General features: G+C 41.0%; 1 protein-coding gene across 1 annotated transcript in view; it reads right to left on the reverse strand.

Annotated features, from left to right (window-relative positions):
- Positions 1 to 4,182: 4,182 nt before the first annotated feature.
- The window catches only part of KCNK12 (potassium two pore domain channel subfamily K member 12), a 185,850-nt gene continuing 169,419 nt past the window's right edge, over positions 4,183 to 20,613 (reverse strand). The window contains exon 4 of the mRNA XM_073554009.1: positions 4,183 to 4,730. Within this exon, the coding sequence (XP_073410110.1) occupies positions 4,679 to 4,730 (52 nt within the window). The 3' untranslated portion in view covers positions 4,183 to 4,678. The remainder of the gene's footprint in view (positions 4,731 to 20,613) is intronic.

Below are 20,613 nucleotides of genomic sequence, written 5' to 3' on the forward strand. Positions count from 1 at the left end.
CCTGTTTTCAAAATGGCCGCTGATGGAGGAGCATGTGACCAGACTTGTCCATCAGCATTCACCAATTGAAAAATGCTGCTCATGGGAAAGCTGTTTCTCAATTTGTAGTCAGAAAGGGATTTTTTCTCCCTAAGATGAGAATAATTGGTTTCTGCCTCATAGGATTTTTGCCATCCCCTGGATCATCATTACAGATGAATTGGTTATGGATAACTGGGCTGATGTCTTTGTTATACTAAGAAATATTAGAGCTAACATTACCGCATAGCTCCTGAGTTATGAGCAGTTAATTAGTGATGAGCGAGTATACTCGTTGCTCGGCTTTTGGATTTTTATTTGGATTTTAGTTGATGACCTTAGAACAGCTGGCGTGGGTTGTAGGGTTAGCTGTAGTGATGAGCGCGTATACTCATTGCTTGGGTTTTCCCAAGCATGCTCGGGTGGTCTCTGAGTATTTTGGCGTGCTCAGAGATTTGGTTTGTGTCGATGCAGCTGCATGATTTGCGACTGCTAGACAGCCTGAATACATGTGGGAATTCCCCAACAAACAGGCATTCCACACATGTATTCAGGCTGTCTAGCAGCCGCAAATCATGCAGCTGCGTCGACACAAACTAAATCTCTGAGCACATCAAAATACTCGGAGACCACCAGACCTAATCTGTATATACAGAGCTTCTTCTGCACTGTGTATACAGTTATTGAGAAGGCAGAGATGGTAATATACCAGTTCTGCCTTCTCCCTCGGCATTCCCAATGTATCTGACAGCCAATTCCGCACCCTTCAGCTGCACAACTTTTTGCAGAGTAATATGCGGAGTTTTTGGACATGTAGAGTCTATGGGCAGTCTGGAAGTAATTTAATAAACTGGGCTAACTCCAGAAAAGTTATCCCCCACATCTACACTGCTAATTGTCAGAAGCAAAAATATCAAGGTCATCCACCTACCTGTTTCAGCCTCAGCCGTTATGCTGGCATTTAATGGCACAGTATCCCATGGATGAATGTGACTATGCTTCCCCGAGGTAAACAGAGATTGGTTAGGATTGAAGAGTGGACTGACGAGTTAGTGTTAGAGATGTGATTGATTTCTCAGCATTAGTTTTTTCAGTATTGTATAACCTCTGCTGCTAATAGACTTTCTTCTCTTTAGACAATCTACATGGTCAAAGTTTGCATTAATCAAAAGTAGAAGAAAATATAAGAAATTGAAATATACTGTATCTTATCAAAGAAATATGCTTCCTTCTCCACTTATGAAACACTTCTTCCCTTCACCACTGCCTCCTGAACTCACCCACTGTAAAACAACTCAAATCTGTCTTGGTCAAAACAAGATAGACTTTCAACTCATTGCCTATTAAAATGTCTAAGGGGGCTGGTTGAATAAAGTGAGTGAAACAGAGGGACACAAACAGAACCCTGCAGCTGCTTAACATTAAGTGTTTTATCTCATTCCAGTGCTGGATTCACAACTACATTGCTCAGTACATCAGTCTTCCATGCTGCTTCTCCTTCTGAACATGTGCTACATAGATGCAAGAGAGCAAGAATCTCACACATTAATGTCTCTTATGTACAGTTGTGGCCAAAAGTATTGACACCCCTGCAATTCTGTCAGATAATACTCAGTTTCTTCCTGAAAATGATTGCAATCACAAATTCTTTGGTATTATTATCTTCATTTAATTTGTCTTAAATGAAAAAACACAAAAAGAATTGTCCTAAAGCCAAATTGGATATAATTCCACACCAAACATATAAAAGAGGGTGGAAAAAAGTATTGGCACTGTTCAAAAAATCATGTGATGCGTCTCTAATTTGTGTAATTAACAGCATCTGTAACTTACCTGTGGCACCTAACAGGTGTTGGCAATAACTAAATCACACTTGCAGCCAGTTGACATGGATTAAAGTTGACTCAACCTCTGTCCTGTGTCCTTGTGTGTACCACATTGAGCATGGAGAAAAGAAAGAAGACCAAAGAACTGTCTGAGGACTTGAGAAACCAAATTGTGAGGAAGCATGAGCAATCTCAAGGCTACAAGTCCATCTCCAAAGACCTGAATGTTCCTGTGTCTACCGTGCGCAGTGTCATCAAGAAGTTTAAAGCCCATGGCACTGTGGCTAACCTCCCTAGATGTGGATGGAAAAGAAAAATTGACAAGAGATTTCAACGCAAGATTGTGCGGATGTTGGATAAAGAACCTTGACTAACATCCAAACAAGTTCAAGCTGCCCTGTAGTCCGAGGGTACAACAGTGTCAACCCATACTAACCATCGGCATCTGAATGAAAAGGGACTATATGGTAGGAGACCCAGGAAGACCCCACTTCTTACCCCGAGACATAAAAAAGCCAGGCTGGAGTTTGCCAAAACTTACCTGAAAAAGCCTAAAACGTTTTGGAAGAATGTTCTCTGGTCAGATGAGACAAAAGTAGAGCTTTTTGGGCAAAGGCATCAACATAGAGTTTACAGGAGAAAAAAGAGGCATTCAAAGAAAAGAACACGGTCCCTACAGTCAAACATGGCGGTGGTTCCCTGATGTTTTGGGGTTGCTTTGCTGTCTCTGGCACTGGACTGCTTGACCGTGTGCATGGCATTATGAAGTCTGAAGACTACCAACAAATTTTGCAGCATAATGTAGGGCCCAGTGTGAGAAAGCTGGGTCTCCCTCAGAGGTCATGGGTCTTTCAGCAGGACAATGATCCATAACACACTTCAAAAAGCACTAGAAAATGGTTTGAGAGAAAGCACTGGAGACTTCTAAGGTGGCCAGCAATGAGTCCAGACCTGAATCCCATAGAACACCTGTGGAGAGATCTAAAAATGGCAGTTTGGAGAAGGCACCCTTCAAATATCAGGGACCTGGAACAGTTTACCAAAGAAGAATGGTCTAAAATTCCAGCAGAGCATTGTAAGAAACTCATTGATGGTTACCGGAAGCGGTTGGTCGCAGTTATTTTGTCTAAAGGTTGAGCAACCAAGTATTAGGCTGAGGGTGCCAATACTTTTGTCTGGCCCATTTTTGGAGTTTTGTGTGAAATGATCAATGTTTTGCTTTTTGCTTCATTCTCTTTTGTGTTTTTTCATTTAAGACAAATTAAATGAAGATAATAATACCAAAGAATTTGTGTTTGCAATCATTTTCAGGAAGAAACTGAGTATTATCTGACAGAATTGCAGGGGTGTCAATACTTTTGGCCACAACTGTATGAGAGACATTACACCATAGCATCTAGTCTTCTCACTAGCTCAGTGAAAACTGTAAAGTGGACATACAGCATGCAGAGTAGAAACCCGGTGAAAAATGCAGCATTCAAGTCACATAATGGACATTTCTCATGTTATTCTTCATGTATTCACAGAACAGCTTACTATGAAAAGTCACCTAAAAGGACAGGTACGCTTTAAATGATCCCTGTTGTTTTGACTAACATAATTGCATAAATTGATAGCACAGGTATTTGTAAGAAACTTTGTAATATATTGTATCAGAGAAATTTGCTTCTGTCACCATGTCTTCTCCTTTCCTCCACCCAACATGAACTCATGGATCACTCTGGGAAAAAAACCTCAAATCCATCTTGCTTAACATCTCAAGGAGGGATCAGACTATTAAAGTCCATGGAGAAAGAAGGAGGAGATACCAGCAGGAAGAGGCACTGGTACAGGTACAGACACAGAAATTGTACCTGCTCTTCCCTCCTACTCCTTTCTTCATAGGCTTCAGTGATTTAGTGATTTTTCTCACTTTGAAGTTGGATTCACAGCTACACTGCTAGCTAATGCTTAGTGCCTCCCATGCTGCTGCTTTTGACCATATTCTAGGGAAAGAAGTGCAGGAATCCCTATGTCTGTGTGTGCTGTGTATGGGAGACATTAGAGCAGCTAGTCTGCACCCATGATCTCAGAGACAACTGAAAGTTGTACATGTCTGCGGAAGGGAAAACTGGTGAAAACTGCAGGCTCCAAGTTCTATAATAGTCAAAAATGGTGTTATTCCTCATGAACACACGACATCTTTGTCTGAAAAGCTACTTGAAGCAATAGGCACGCTTTAAATATTTCTTCGCATTAACTGATGTTATTTGTTATAAATCTGTATAATGCATTTACAGTCAAAGTGCAAAATAAACTTCAATCAGTAAAACAATACACTTCTCTTTGTTTGTTTTGCTTTTTTTTTTATACAAATATCATTTGATCCTTTTATCTCTTTAAATAGCACTTTTACAGCAATATGTTGTAATCATGCACAAAATAAAAACCAATTATATGTGGAAAGCATTCTCTTAGTTGCATATTCATTCCATCAAGCACTTTGTGAATAGCAAACACAACAAAAAAGAAGGATTTTTTTGTTTTTACAGTCAGATATCATAAATCCTATATGAACAAAATGAAGATGCCTGTAAGACAAAAAAAAATATGTTTTTCCTTTCTTTTTTTTCCAAGTAAATATTATCTTTAAAAAAATATACAAAAGAGCATTGCAGGTATTAAAAATGATATTTTGTGCTTTCGCATGCCATTAGTAAGATAAGAGGACCTGAAATCTAGAGTTCATGTCTTCTATACCGCTCTGCAATAGCTGTGTTCTCTGTGACATCTGTAGTTATAGCAAAAAAAAAAAAATAGAAATACATCAAATATTAAATTCAATAAAATTGCATTCAGTTTCGAGTAGTAGGAAGTCCAAAGCACTGGTTCTTGCTGCTTGAATACCTGTTACACAAAGAAATATTATTGTCGTTTCATATTTGGTAACCAATTTTTTTTATTTTATTAAATATTAAATATTTTATTGCATTGCAAACATAATCTAATATGTCCATAAAATAAATTATTATATTAAAAGGTTTGTCAAAAATAAAATAAATAAATAAAACATGACTGATTTAATTTTCTAATCTGCCTCACACCAGTTTATGGGTTGGGACTAGTATTGCAACTAGACTCCATTGAAGACAGAGGCAATACCAGTAGGGAATGGAAGGTGGGAAACAGACTTATATTTTTAAACCCATACAGCCCCTTCTGTTATGAGCTCATTTTCTCCTTCACCTTTGATGTCCGATGAACTCCCTCTGCTGGTGAAAGGAGGTAGTGAAATTGATTTGGATGGGAACAACCTGTCATCTGAACAGGTGGAGTGTGATTGGACATCCGGAATCTCTGAGTGGATATAAGGCCGCCGACGCCCTGCTGGGTTGCTGGTGATCCTCTCTGCTCTGAGCTCTGGCCTCCAGTTTAGTCCTGTCTACTAAAGCTAAGTTTTTGCTCTGCTATTGTTCCATGAGATTTTGTCTGGTTTACTTAGTGTTTGTGTTCAGCCAGCCCTGGTTGGGACTGGCTGAACTCCATTTTTGTCTCTGATCAGTTGATCTCCTTGCTCTGTTTTCAGAATACACCTGAGTGCTGATATAGTGATTTTGAAGTCTAGTGACTTCAGGGCCTTTTCTATCAGATGTGTTGGACATTATTTTTGGCAGGTTTTTTGCGTGATTGCAGACAGCTGCTTTTCTTTCCTGTCCTATCTAGTTAGTGAGGGCCCCATCGTTTGCTCAGCCTGTCTTTCTGTCTGTGTTTGTGTTTTCATCTGTTTTCACCGTCAGTACATGTTGGGGGCTGTCTATTGCTTTGGGGTCTGCTCTGGGGCAGTTTAGATTTCCCCTTTCTTTCTTTAGGTTTATTTAGTTCTCCGGCTGTGAACGAGGTGTCTAGGACCACCGTAGGAACACCCCACGGCTACTGTTAGTTGTTGTGAATAGGATCAGGAGTCTGCAATCCGCTAGCTACCAACCTCTCTGGTTTTCTGGACTTAGCTTGTATTTTTGTTTTTTCCTCCTCTGGTGACTCATTCATAACACCCTACAGTTCTGATTTTCTATATACTCATCAATTTGTTCCATACAGTATGCCAATCAAAAACAAATTGTCAATCGTGCAAAATGATTTGATAAATAATAACAATGCTTCAGCACGTCATGCACACTGTCGACACATGCATGGAGTCACATCGTGGCACTCGGAGATCCACAGTTTGCCTCCATATGACCCCTGTTGTCTCATCACTTATGTCATCTCCGTAGTATTCATCCTTGGGAGTAAAGATTTTATAGGACAATAGCTTTTTGATCTCTGTATGAAATTGGTGTAATAGGGTAGTACTGTAGGGCCCCATAGAGATCCATGGACTGTAGAATTTGGGGGTTGTATTATGCCCCATAATTCAGTTTTGTGCATCAGTCTGAGTGTGGTTTAAAATTTAAAAAAGAATTGATTGTTATACCCGCTGTATGACTCTGTATTCGGATAGCTCCCACTAGTGCTTGTCATAAGGAGTAAGAAATCTATTAATATGCCAGAACAATTTCACATCCCAAATTATTTGGACACGCATTTAGCTCTTTCAAAGACATGTCCAGCTATACCTTTACATGACCAATTTATTCCTCTGTTCCTGAGAAATCAGCATTGAGATTGATATGCAAATGACTATGGTAGACCTGAAGCCTCTGTCACTCCAACTCTATTTCCTGCCCTGCACTGCCTCCTCCTGTTTGATTGATGGCTCATTTGCCTGAAGGCACACTGCATAGAGGCAGTCAGTCAAGCAGGAGGAAGCGGTGCTGGGCTGGGAATAGAGCTGGAGTGACAGAGGCATCAGATTTACCATAGTCCATTAGTCTCATTTGCATATTAATTCCAACCCTGATTTCTCAGTAATGAAGAAACAGATTGGCCATGTAAAGGTATTGCTAAACTTGTTTTTGAAAGTGCTCACTGAAGGTTAAAATTACAAAGTATTTCTAGCAACAAGAAACGTTGCAATTTAATGTTTATTATAAATTCTCTCCGTTCTCAAGAATAGAGAGTTTTTAAAACTATAGTCTATTGCTTGTTTCCTGTATAATGGCTAATTTGCTATGCAAGGAGTGCGCGTTTGCATGCTGTTTGCTATACAGCTTGCAGACTGAGCTGTCAATCTTTAGGACAGCACTGCCCTTTGATTAGCAGGGAGGCAGGGGAGAGGTGCGCTCCTGAAGAATTAAGATTTCCACATCCATTTGAATGCATGTACTTGGGGCTAAAACTTTCTTAAGAAATGCACTGCATTGCTTTGCTTTTACTGGCTCCTCATTGTTTTGCTTTTACTGGCTCCTCGTTCCCCTCCGCATTCACCTTTGATGTGGACTGTGGTCATAAAGCAGATGAAAAAAGCTCAGGAAAAGACAGATAAAAGAATTACAAATTCTCGATTAGAACGAGACCATTAACCCTTTACTTCCAAGGGTGGTTTGCACGTTCATGACTGGGCCAATTTTTACAATTCTGACCACTGTCCCTTTATGAGGTAATAATCTCTCATGATTCTGACTTTGTTTTCTCATAACATATTGTACTTCATGTTAGTGGTAAAATTTCATTCATATAACTTGCGTTTATTTGTGAAAAAAATGGAAATTTGGCGAAAATTTTGATAATTTTGCAATTTTCCAACTTTGAATTTTTATGCTCTTAGATCACAGAGATATGGCACACAAAAAACTTAATAAGTAACATTTCCCACATGTTTACTTTACATCAGCACAATTTGGGAACCAAAATTTTTTTTTGTTAGGAAGTTATAAGGGTTAAAAGTTGACCAGCGACTTCTCATTTTTACAACACCATTTTGTTTTTAGGGACCACATCACATTTGAAGTCACTTTGAGGGGTCTATATGATAGAAAATACCCAAAAGTGACACCATTCTAAAAACTGCACCCCTCAATGTGCTCAAAATCACATTCAAGAAGTTTATTAACCCTTCAGGTGCTTCACAGGAATTTTTTGAATGTTTTAAAAAAAAAATGAACATTTAATTAACTTTTTTTCACAAAAAAATTACTTCAGGTTCAGTTTTGTTATTTTACCAAGGATAACAGGAGAAATTGGACTGGAAAAGTTATTGTGCAATTCCTCGTGAGTACGCTGATACCTGATATGTGGGGGGAACCACTGTTTGGGCGCATGGCAGAGCTCGGAAAGGAAGGAGCACCGTTTGACTTTTTCACTGCAAAATTGGCTGAAATTCAGATCGGATGCCATGTCAAGTTTAGAGAGCTCCTGATGTACCTAAACAGTGGAAACCCCCTGCAAGTGACCCCATTTTGGAAACTAGACCCCCCAAGAAACTTATCTAGATATGTGGTGAGCACTTTGAACCCCCAATGGCTTCACAGAAGTTTATAACGTACAGCCGCACAAAAATGATCTTTTCACCCCAAATTTTTATTTTCCCAAGAGTAACAAGACCCCAAAAGTTATTGTGCAATTTGTCCTGAGTACGCTGATACCCCATATGTGGGGGTAAACCACTATTTGGGTGCACGGCAGAGCTCGGAAGGGAAGCAGCGCCATTTTACTTTTTTGGCTGAAATTGAGATCGGACGCCATGTCACGTTTGGAAAGCCCCTGATGTACCAAAACAGTGGAAATCCCCCAATTCTAACTCCAAGCCTAACCCCAACACACCCCTAGCCCTAACCCTAGCTCTAGCCCTAACCATAGCCCTAATGGGAAAATGGAAATAAATACATTTTTTTGTAATTTTATTATTTTTCCCTAACTAAGGGGGTGATAACGGGGGGTTTGATTTACTATTTATGGCGGTTTTTATATTTGGCAGCTGTCACACGCTAAAAGAAGCTTTTTATTGTAAAAATATTTTATGCATCACCACATTTTGAGAGCTATAAGTTTTCAGTATTTTGACCCATCATGTCATGTGAGGTCTTATTTTTCGCGGGACGAGTTGACTTTTTTATTGGTACCATTTTCGGGGATGTGACATTTTTTGATTGCTTTTTATTCCGGTTTTTGGGACGCAGAATGAACAAAAACTAGCGTTTCATGAATTTCTTTTGGGGGGTGCGTTTACACCGTTCCGCCTGCGGTAAAATTGATAAAGCGGTTTTATTCTTCGGGTCAGTACGGTTACAGCGATACCTCATTTATGTCTTTTTTTATGTTTTGGCGCTTTTATGCAATGAAAACAATTTTATATAAAAAATTATTTTTGCATCGCTTTATTCTGCGAGCTATAACTTTTTAATTTTTTTGCTGATGATGCTGTATGGTGGCTCATTTTTTGCGGGACAAGATGACGTTTGCAGCGGTACCATGGTTATTTATACCCGTCTTTTTGATCGCGCATTATTGCACTTTTTGTTCGGCGGTATGATGATAAATCATTATTTTTTGCTTCATTTTTATTTTCATTTTTTAAGGGGTTCAATTAAGGGGTTAACTAGTGGGACAGTTTTATAGGGTGGGTCGTTACGGACGCGGCGATACCAAATATGTGTACTTTTATTGTTTTTTTTTTATTTTCAAAAAATGAATTTATTAGGGAATATTTTTTTTTTTTTTTATAATTTAGCGATTTTTAAAAAATTATTTTTACACTTTTTTTTCAACTTTATTACATTGTCCCAGGGGGGACATCACTGTCATGTGACAGATCATCGCTGATCTGTCGCATCACAGATCACTGTGACAGATCAGCGATCTGTCACAAGCGCTGCACAAGGCTTCCTCATGCCTGCGCTTTGCAGGCACTGACAAAGCCGGCTCCCTGCAGGCCCCCGAAGGTCCCCGCTGCCATTTTGGATCTGGGGACCTGCAGGGAAGGAGACCCCCGGAGCAGCGCTGCACATCGTGCTGCTCCGGGGGGCTCAGGGAAGCACGGAGGGAGCCCCCTCCCTGCTGATACTTCCCTTAACCCCCGGTACACTGCGATCGTGTTTGACCGCAGTGTGCCAGGGGTTAACGTGTCAGGGGCAGTCCGTGACCGCCCCTGACACATAGTGCCGGGTGTCAGCTGTGATAGTCAGCTGACACCCGGCCGCGATCAGCGGCACTCACCACGGGGGGCGCCTCTGATTGCTATGACGTACTATTCCATCCTTGGGACTTAGTTCCCAGGTCACATGGACGGAATAGTACGTCTAATGTAGGAAAGGGGTTAAACAAGCTCATTGATATCTCTCGGATAACTCATTCTGCAGCCAGCAAAAGGTGCAACATTTTTAATGAAACCAATTTATAGAAATGGTTTTCATCCCCAAGTATAGGCATTTTAAGAAAATTTGTGTCTACAAAAAATTGTGAAAATTAAAAAAAATATTAATAAAAAGTTGGTGAGTCTGCTTAGTGTTTTTCTTTCTATTCCTTTTTTTTCTCGTGCTTCAAAGATGATGTTTCATCAGTTTTAGCTTTCTAAATTGACCATCATGGAATAGTGGCTGCAGAGCTGAATAAAACAATTTCTTTATTTTTTTCATTTCTCCTCTCTTTTGCAGAGATATTAGCTTTTAAGCTTTAGATTATACCGTAATTCATGATGAGTCACAGGGAACATTACAAAAGAATTGTCTCTGGGGTCATGCACTTTTTCCCATGCATGACATTGACCAATCATATGCAGGAGGCCTTATACAGGGGAAGAAAAACATGCTCCCCGAAAAACCATACCCTCCAAGAACATGCTTTCTCCTGTAAGACATAACGATAGTCAGGGCTTTTCTCAACCTTGATTCTTGCAGTTACAGTGTAGTGATAGAGCCCAGATTAATATGATTACAAACACAGCTTTCATCTCAGGGAAGTCAGTGTGGGGGTAGGAGAAATACAACAGAGCTCAGTGTGATTACAAACCTGTAAATCTGCTCTCACAGTATTGGGGGGGAATTAGATGTGACCGCGCTATGGGAGGAGACCTGAGGACCTGTTTGTAATGACACATAGATCAGCTGTACTCCCTGTTCATTCACACTGACTGCTCTGAGAGGAGGTCTGGAGGTGTCTGTAATCACACCGATCTATACTACACAGTTGTTCAAGGCGGGGGCAGACATACCGTTAGTACAACCTGTACAACCACACAGAGGCTGAATTGGTAAGGAGGCCCACTTGCACCTGCAAAGTAGATGAAGCTCTACATTGTGATGAACTATTTGATTGCAAAGGTTCCATATATAATTCTTGCACAGGGGCCCTCTTCTGCCGGCGTCTGCTCCTGCTGTGGAGATCAGGGCTGAGCGCAACAGCTGCCTATCATTACATGCAGCGCAGGGGATAGCATGTTCTTCTGACCTTTTGGAGGGGAGTTCTTTTCACTCCTGCATGACACCTCTTCCTTGGTCAACATCATGCCAGGGAAAAAGTATATGCCCCTAAAACACATTTCTGGTAACGCCCAGTTGGCTTAGCCTACTGTAGTTCTCTCACATTTGTGAGTCATTCAGCCGATTGGTAGAGCGTCAGGAGTTTGGATCCCAAATGATTGACTATTGATAACACATCCTAAAGAAATATCTTTAATATTAGCCCCTAAACAACCTGTGATGGACATGGTGGGGTGTATACAAATGACTCAGGAGCTGCTTCATTCCCGACATATGCCAACTGCCATTAACCATTTACATGCTGCTGCATGCCCTGTGGGGGAGGTAATTTTTGTAAAAAAAAAAACCTCATGATCTTATCTGATCAAACATACTCTTTAAGTACATAATGCAGCTATTGACGTCCAGCATGCTCTAAGTGTATTGGAAATAAATAACATGAGACGGAAACATGAGTGAATAAATGAAATAATTATTCAAGCCTTCTAAAAGGACTCAGGGAAAGCTGACCTGATGTGTCCCTGCCTCTGACTTAATCAAAGAGTATTGAATAGAAGATGTGTATTATAAATCTTTATGACAAGCTCCAAATAAAATTAATTTCCTTTTACGCTGCTGCTTTCTAAAGCTAGCGAGATGCTGCATTTGTTCTATGTCAACATTTTTCCTGGTTCATATGCCTTAAATGAATATGTTAATGGAAATATTACATGCGATCCATTCATCAAGCACCCGACTTCATCATAATGCTTTTATGTCTTCTCCGTGACACAAGCGATAACATTAGTCTTTCAAAAGCTGTTGAAGAAAGCTGATGAAAACGGAAAATGGTCCGGAGTAAAAGCAACTCTAAGCTTTCCAAATGACCACAGTAGAATACTTAACAGGGCTCGGAACAGGAACACGTTTTATCATGTATCTTAAGTCAATCTGAGAACACATTTTTGTTACATTGTGTTTTTTTTTATTGCTTTATTGGTAAAATATAAAGTGGGCCATACATCTTCACAAGCTGATGGCTGACATCTTTTTCACCTGACAGCTTAAGATCCCAACTAAATATATAGATAGATGCTCCGCTTGGCTGAGTGTGCTTGTGTTTTGCATGGTGAGAAACAAATAGTCTACTGACAAACAAAGTTTCAGGTATGTTTGAAAGAAATAAGGAAGCATGTTAAAACAAAAGATCAGGCATGTGGAAATTCAACATACCCAATCCCTCCTTTCAACATTATCTGTTGGAGAATGTCAGCATATCCCCATCCACATAAGATGGTCAACTGGTCGGATTCAAAAAACTTTACGCTGATGTGTATGGACATGGAGATGCCCGTTCACATGGGTTAGCTGTCAGCTGAATGTTTATTCAGCCAACAGCTATTTCTCTTGACTCCCACATACACATGAATGCTCAGCTTGGTCGAATGTTCATACGTTTTCCAATAGAAGCCTTTGGTGGCATCTTATCTACCCTTAAAACAAAAGTGTTAATGTTTAGGCTGCCCAACCTCATCACCTCTGGAAGCTGATTTTGGGGAAGGGTGAAGACGCACCAATACACTTAAGATGTATGACCACTCGTGCCAAATTGGCCAGTTCAGCAGACTTGAATGTAATGTAATTTGGGGCAATTCGGATGAGTTTTTGTCACCCCGGGTCATGCTGAGAGGGTTGAAATATACAGTAGTTGCATAACGTTTTCAAAGAGGATGTGTGGCTATATTTAAAGGAGGGTATCCAGGACTTTATAAAAACCAAAAAAAGTACCTAAGCACTAACAGGCAGGTAATTGCAACTCACCTACCTGTTGTGCGTGGCGCTGTTCTTCTCTGGCATGGGGCAGTCACAGACTGCTCTTGCCAGGGATGCTGAAGCTTCTGCTGACGTCACGACTAAAGAGCGGAGGCTTCTTTTCCACTCTGCTCTGTTGACGAAGGAGGACTTCCGGTGTCATTCTGATTGACAGCCGGATCCCCGATACCTAACTGGGGTTGCCAGCTGTCAGTCAGTATGACATCGAAGTCCCACCCTGTCGCGTCAACAGAGACAGCTGAAGGTGGTTGACCTGTATATACATATATAGTATATATACAGCATATAAGACCCTGACAGTAATCATATGGGTTTTATATCTGATCTTGTAGGAACTGACATGTGCCTCAGCATTGTATTTTTGGCACTGTCAGAACAATCACCCTTGTTATATAGGCATATTTGGCATGTTCACATTTGATAAGCGGCACCATTTTCCACCTTTCTCTTGGCATCATTGTCATTATTGCTTTTCCTTTCTATAATTCACCGCAGTCTATGTTTTTAGCTTGCAAATTCATTTCATTACTATGTAAACTCAAAAGCAATCTAAAGCCAGTGTCAGTGTATGCCCATGATAGAGGATGTTTGGTGCCGACTGTATAAATCTGATCTTGAAGAACACTGCAAGATGTTTTGCTTATGTGCTCATTAGCAGATACATGATAGGTTCAATCGAATGTATAAAGCAACGTATCCCTAACCCAAATATAAGGCTACAATGCAGGGACGTATCCGGGGGGGGGGGCAGCCGGTGCATTTGCCCCAGACGCAGCCGACAGGGGGCGCCATCGGGCTGCCTGACGTGGCGGTCCAAAGAGGAGACTCCCCGTCGGCGGCATACTCAGATTCTCCTGTTCTCTGAGCTGGCTGTCAAACTGTTATTTAATGAGTGTGAGGGATTTGGAATGGGCATGGGGGTTATTTAATGTGTGTGAGGGATTTGGAGTGTGGATGGGGGATTTGGAGTGGGGATGGGGGGTACTTAATGTGTGTGGGGGATTGGGGATGGGGGGATTTAATGTGTGTGGGGAGATTTGAGGACATGAAGAGTATGTATGAGGAAACAGTATGGGGGATGGGTGCAGACAGTATGGGAAGCAAACGGGTTAATGTATGTGGACACAGTATGGGGAGTGAGGGTGATGGGATGTGAGCAGACACAGTATGGGGAGTCGGGGGTATGTGTGAGCAGAAGAGTATAGCGAGAGAGGGTAAATATATGAGGAGACAGTATGGTGAACAGGTGGGATATTAGAGGAGACAGTGTGAGGCGACAGTATATCTAATATATAAAGCTCAAGTGTGTGTATGTATGTATGTATGTGTGTATGTCCGGGATTGGCATCCGCACCGTCGCAGCTACAGCCATAAAATTTGGCACAGTCACATGTCTGGACCCCGAGAGCGTCCTAGGCTATGTTGTGAGGTGAAATTTTAACCCCGCGCATTCCAATTTACCAATTTTGCCCTATCTACATAATGGGGAAAAAGTGTGTGTGTATCAAGCCCCGCCCCTCATTATGATGTCATAATGGTTGCCATGGCGACGCTGATGTCATCATAGGTTGCAAGCCCCGCCGCTCCTTGTGATGTCATAATGGTTGACTATGGGGTGGAGGATGTGTGATGGGTATATGGGCACTGGACTATGGGATGGAGGATATGCATGATGGGAATATGGGCATGGGACTATGGGATGGAGGATGTGTGATGGGTATATGGGCACTAGACTATGGGATGGAGGATATGTATGATGGGTATATGGGCACGGGACTATGGGATGGCGGATATGTATGATGGGTATATGGGCACGGGAGTGTGGGATGGAGGCTATGTATGATGGGTATATGGGCATGGGACTATGAGATGAAGGATGTGTGATGGGTATATGGGCACTCGACTATGGGATGGCGAATATGTATGATGGGTAAATGGGCATGGGACTATGGGATGGAGGATGTGTGATGGGTATATGGGCACTCGACTATGGGATGGAGGATATGTATGATGGGTATATGGGCATTGGACTATGGGATACAGGATAATTATAATTTGTTATAACTAACCACAGTTAGTTACTATGCCCGGGCAGCGCCGGGCTCTTCAGCTAGTTGCAGATATTTTAATTTAGGAGCATTATAATGACACTTCTATCTTTAAGGACGTCGTGTGGAGATTTGCTGCAGAAGACCGGAGAAGATGGAAGTCTGCAGAGATGGCTGTGGATGAGAAAACTCATCATGGGGTCTGGACAAGAAGAAGAAAAGAAGAACCACTCCAGAGACGACTGGATGTAAATGTTATTTGTGATATTGACTAATTCTCATGTTTTTATGTTAGGAACATTATAGGGGTTGTACAGGTTTGTTATGAGTCTGCGGACATTCTATGTGACTGCAGACTTCTGAATTCTCACAGTGCTCACTGCACGCTGTTAGGATTCTCTCATGCCAGTAATTTACATACATGTGGTCACATGCTGACTAGACATGTGTGGCCTCACTCAATGAAAATGAACGGAGTGAGGCCAGGCACGTCTAGTCAGAATGTGGCCAGAAGAATACAAATCACATACTTGGGCGGACATGACTGTACATCGGCATGGAGAATCCTAAAAGTGTGCAGTGCATTCGTTGTGAGTATTCAGAAGCTGCAATGTCAGGATTCAGCTCTGCAGGTTCCAGTAGTCATCACATGGACACTTCACTCATATGCGATTTTCATAGTTATGGTCCTGTGACAACAAGCTTCTCTTCCTGCTTTCAGTTTTTTGCTGAACATTGAGAGCATTAGGGAGAGCAGCTCGTGGGTACATGGCTAAGTGTGCAAGTCGCATATGTACTTGGGGGGGGGGGGGATTGCCCCGGGTGTCAGAAAGCCTAGATACCCCTCTGCTACAACGGTACAAGGAGCCATGAAGTCTAAACGTAGGATAGATATTGACAAATATCGATATTGAACAGTTATGTTTCTCTACTACGCCATAAACTTTCTTTGAGACTGCCTCTTTCTTGTTATTGCTGCTTTTCCCAACACCAAAAGCTCAAAGAGACTCACTTAATGGAATTCCTGCTGTAGTTTTCATAAGTTACAGTCTGATTTGTACACACTGAGTGTTCGGGCATTCACTTGGCAGATGATGTACAATGTGGAAAATGTAAAGTTATAGACATGTACATTAATAATATGCGGGCACTGTATGTTGTTGGGGGAGTAAAACTAGGAGAGTCAGTTGTAAAGAAGGATCTAAGTGTTTTTGTAGATCACAGACTAATAACAGCATGCAATTTCAATCAGCAGCTTCAAAGGCCAGCTGCATATTGTCAGGCATTAACCCCTTACCTACAATTGACATAATATTCCGTGCATGTGACCATGGACCTAATTACCATGGACGGAATATTACATCATCGCGATCAGCGGCGCCCACGTGGTGAGCGCCGTTGATCGCGGCCGAGTGTCAGCTAATTATCATAGCTGACACCCGGCACAATGTGTCAGGGGCGGTCACGGACCGCCCCCGACACGTTAACCCCTTGCACACCGCAATCAAACACGATCGCGGTGTACCGGGGGTTAAAGGGAAGCATCGGCAGGGAGGGGGCTCCCTCCGTGCTTCCCTGAGCCCCCCCACGGCAGCGCAATGTGCAGCGCTACTGCGGGGGACTCCTTTCCTGCAGGTCCCCGGATCCAATATGGCAACGGGGACCTCCGGGGGGCCTGCAGGAAGCTGGCTTCCTCAGTGCCTGCAAAGCGAAGGCATGAGGAAGCCTGTGCAGTGCCTGTGACAGATCGCTGATCTGTCACAGTGATCTGTGATGTGACAGATCAGCGATCTGTCACAGGACAGTGATGTCCCCCCTGGGACATTGTAATAAAGTAAAGAAAAAATTAAAAAAAAGTGTAAAAATAATTTAAAAAAAATCGCTAAATAAATTAAAAAAAAAAAAAAAAATATTCCTCAATAAATTCATTTTTTGGAAATAAAAAAAACCAAAACAATAAAAGTACACATATTTGGTATCGCCGCGTCCATAACGACCTGCCCTATAAAACTGTCCTAATAGTTAACCCCTTAAGTGATCCCCTTAAAAAATAAAAATAAAAAACGAAACAAAAAGTAATGATTTATTATCATACCGCCGAACGAAAAGTGCAATAACGCGCGATCAAAAAGACGCATATAAATATCCATGGTACCGCTGAAAACGTCATCTTGTCCCGCAAAAAACGAGCCGCCATACAGCATCATCAGCGAAAAAATAAAAAGTTATAGCTCGCAGAATAAAGCGATGCAATAATAATTATTTTTTATATAAAATTGTTTTCATTGCATAAAACCGACAAAACATAAAAAAAAGACCTAAATGAGGTATCGCTGTAACCATACTGACCCGAAGAATAAAACCGCCTTATAAATTTTACCGCACCCGGAACGGCGTAAACGCACCACCCAAAAGAAATTCATGAAACGCTGGTTTTTGTAAATTCTGCGTCCCAAAAAACAAAATAAAAAGCGATCAAAAAATGTCACATGCCCGAACATGATACCAATAAAAGCGTCAACTCGTCCCGCAAAAAATAAGACCTCACATAACTCGGTGGGTCAAAATATGGAAAAATTATAGCTCTCAATATGTGGTGATGCAAAAACTATTTTTACAATAAAAAGCGTCTTTTAGCGTTCGACAGCTGCCAAATATAAAAACCGCCATAAATAGTAAATCAAACCCCCCGTTATCACCCCCTTAGTTAGGGAAAAATAATAAAATTTAAAAAATGTATTTATTTCCATTTTCCCATTAGGGTTAGGGCTAGGGTTAGGGTTAGGGCTAGAGTTAGGGCTAGGGTTAGGGTTAGAATTGGGGGTTTCCACTATTTGCGCACATCAGGTGCTCTCCAAACGCAACATGGCGTCTGATCTCAATTCCAGCCAATTCTGCGTTGAAAAAGTCAAATGGTGCTCCTTCCCTTCCAAGCTCTGCCATGCACCCAAACAGTGTTTTACCCCCACATATGGGGTATCAGCCTACTCAGGACAATTTGCAAAACAACTTTTGGGGTCCTATTTCTCCTGTTGCCCTTAGGAAAATAAAAATTTGAGGGCAAAAATATCATTTTTGTGGGAAAAATTTTTTTTTTTAATTTTCACACTAGGGCGTTATAAACTTCTGTGAAGCACTTGGGGGTTCAAAGTTCTCACCACACATCTAGATAAGTTCCTTGGGGGGTCTAGTTTCCAAAATGGTGTCAATTGTGGGGGGTTTCTACTGTTTTGGTACATCAGGGGCTCTCCAAACGCGACATGGTGTCCGATCTCAATTCCAGCCAAAAAAGTCAAATGGCGCTGCTTGCCTTCCGAGCTCTGCCATGTGCCCAAATAGTCATTTACACCCACATATGGGGTACTCAGGACAAATTGCACAATAACTTTTAGGGTCCTGTTACCCTTGGGAAAATAAAAATTGGGGGTGAAAAGATCATTTTGTGGAAAAAATATGATTTTTTAATTGTACCGCTGTACATTATAAACTTCTGTGAAGCCCTTGTGGGTTCAAAGTTCTCACCACATATCTAGATAAGTTCCTTATGGGGTCTAGTTTCAAAAATGGGGTCACTTGTGGGGGGTTTCCACTGTTTAGGTACATCAGGGGCTCTCCAAACGCGACATGGCGTCCGATAAGAATTCCAGCCAATTTTGCATTGAAAAAGTCAAACGGCGCTCCTTCCCTTCTGAGCTCTGCCATGCGCCGAAACAGTGGTTCCCCCCCACATATCAGGTATCAGCGTGCTCAGGACAAATTGCACAATAATTTTTGCAGTCCAATTTCTCCTGTTACACTTGGTAAAATAAAAAAATTGAACCTGAAGTAATTTTTTTTTGTGAAAAAAGTTAAATGTTAATTTTTTTTTAAATATTCAAAAAATTCCTGTGACGCACCTGAAGGGTTAATAAACTCCTTGAATGCAGTTTTAAGCACCTTAAGGGGTGCAGTTTTTAGAATGGTGTCACTTTTGGGTATTTTCTATCATATAGACCCCTCAAAGTGGCTTCAAATGTGATGTGGTCCGTAAAAATAAAATGGTGTTGCAAAAATGAGAGATCGCTGGTCAACTTTTAACCCTTATATCTTACTAACAAATAAAAATTTTGGTTCCAAAATTGTGCTGATGTAAAGTAAACATGTGGGAAATGTTACTTATTAACTTTTTTGTGTGCCATATCTCTGTGATTTAAGGGCATAAAAATTCAAAGTTGGAAAATTGCGGAATTTTCAAAATTTTCGCCAAATTTCCGTTTTTCTCACAAATAAACGCAAGTTATATGAATGAAATTTTACCACTAACATGAAGTACAATATGTCACGAGAAAACAATGTCAGAATCACCAGGATCCATGGAAGCGTTCCAGAGTTATGACCTCATAAAGGGACAGTGGTCAGAATTGTAAAAATTGGCCCGGTAGTTAACGTGCAAACCACCCTTGGTAGTGAAGGGGTTAAAAGAGGCATAAACTTGCTGGATAGGGTTCATGGAATCATAGAATGTTAGAGTTGGAAGGGACCTCCAGGGTCCTTGTGTTTAACCCCCCCGCTCAATGCAGAATTCACTAAACCATCTCAGACAGATGTCTGTCCAGCCTCTGTTTGAAGACTTCCATTGAAGGAGAACTCGCCACCTCTCGTGTCCGCCTGTTCCACTCATTAATCATCCTCACTGTTCAAAAGTTTTTTTCTAATATCTAATCTGTATCTTCTCTCTTTCAATTTCATTCCATTGCTTCTCGTGTTTCCATATGCAAATGAGAATAATGATGATCCCTCTACACTGTGACAGAGACGCCCCTGGAACAAGTCAGCGGCGAAACGTGCGTCGGGGGGTGAGAAGATGCCACCACGACTCATGTATGGTAAGTTGGGCGCTCTATTTTTAAAACTTTACACACGTCGATGGTCTCTGTACATGTATTCCTCCACACGGTTTAGTATGTGGAATTTATGCTATGTAAGACCGTTGTTGGTATATGTTCATGATTTAAATTGAGTTCCTTGCACCTGTTTTCTTTCCTTTTGTGGACTCCATTAAGGGTGTGGCTATATAGCCATCTGCTAATTGCACAGTGTAGTTTTTTTTATAGGAATCTTTGAATAATTAATGGATATTTATGCACATTGAAGTAAATATACCTGCGTTCTATTGTGACCTAAAAATATACTATGGAGCTATTTAGGATTAGGGCCATTATTACCCTGTGATAACTACTAGATTGAAATTTGAATAGCACTGTGCACATTATTTTAAATGGGTATCTAAGTTACATATACCCTTCTGATAGTGAGTAAATTCCATTATAATTTAAGGTTATTGAAGATATATAATACTCTGTCATTTCTGTGAATTTAGTATCTAGCTTGATATTGGTAATTATGGATATTTGCATTAATTGTGTTGGTGGCGTCTCTCCATTTGTTGAGACATCTTGCTTTTTTAATTCGTATACTTTTCATTTTTTAACATATTGAAATAAACGTATATATTTTATTTCTGGACCTCTTCTTTACCTCGGATGGATTGACATCCGGGCTGTTGATGTTTAATATTCCCTTTAAGGCAAGGTT

This window comes from Dendrobates tinctorius, unplaced genomic scaffold, assembly GCF_039654945.1.
Source record: "Dendrobates tinctorius isolate UK_male_01 unplaced genomic scaffold, ASM3965494v1 ptg000205l, whole genome shotgun sequence".
NCBI lineage: Eukaryota > Metazoa > Chordata > Amphibia > Anura > Dendrobatidae > Dendrobates > Dendrobates tinctorius.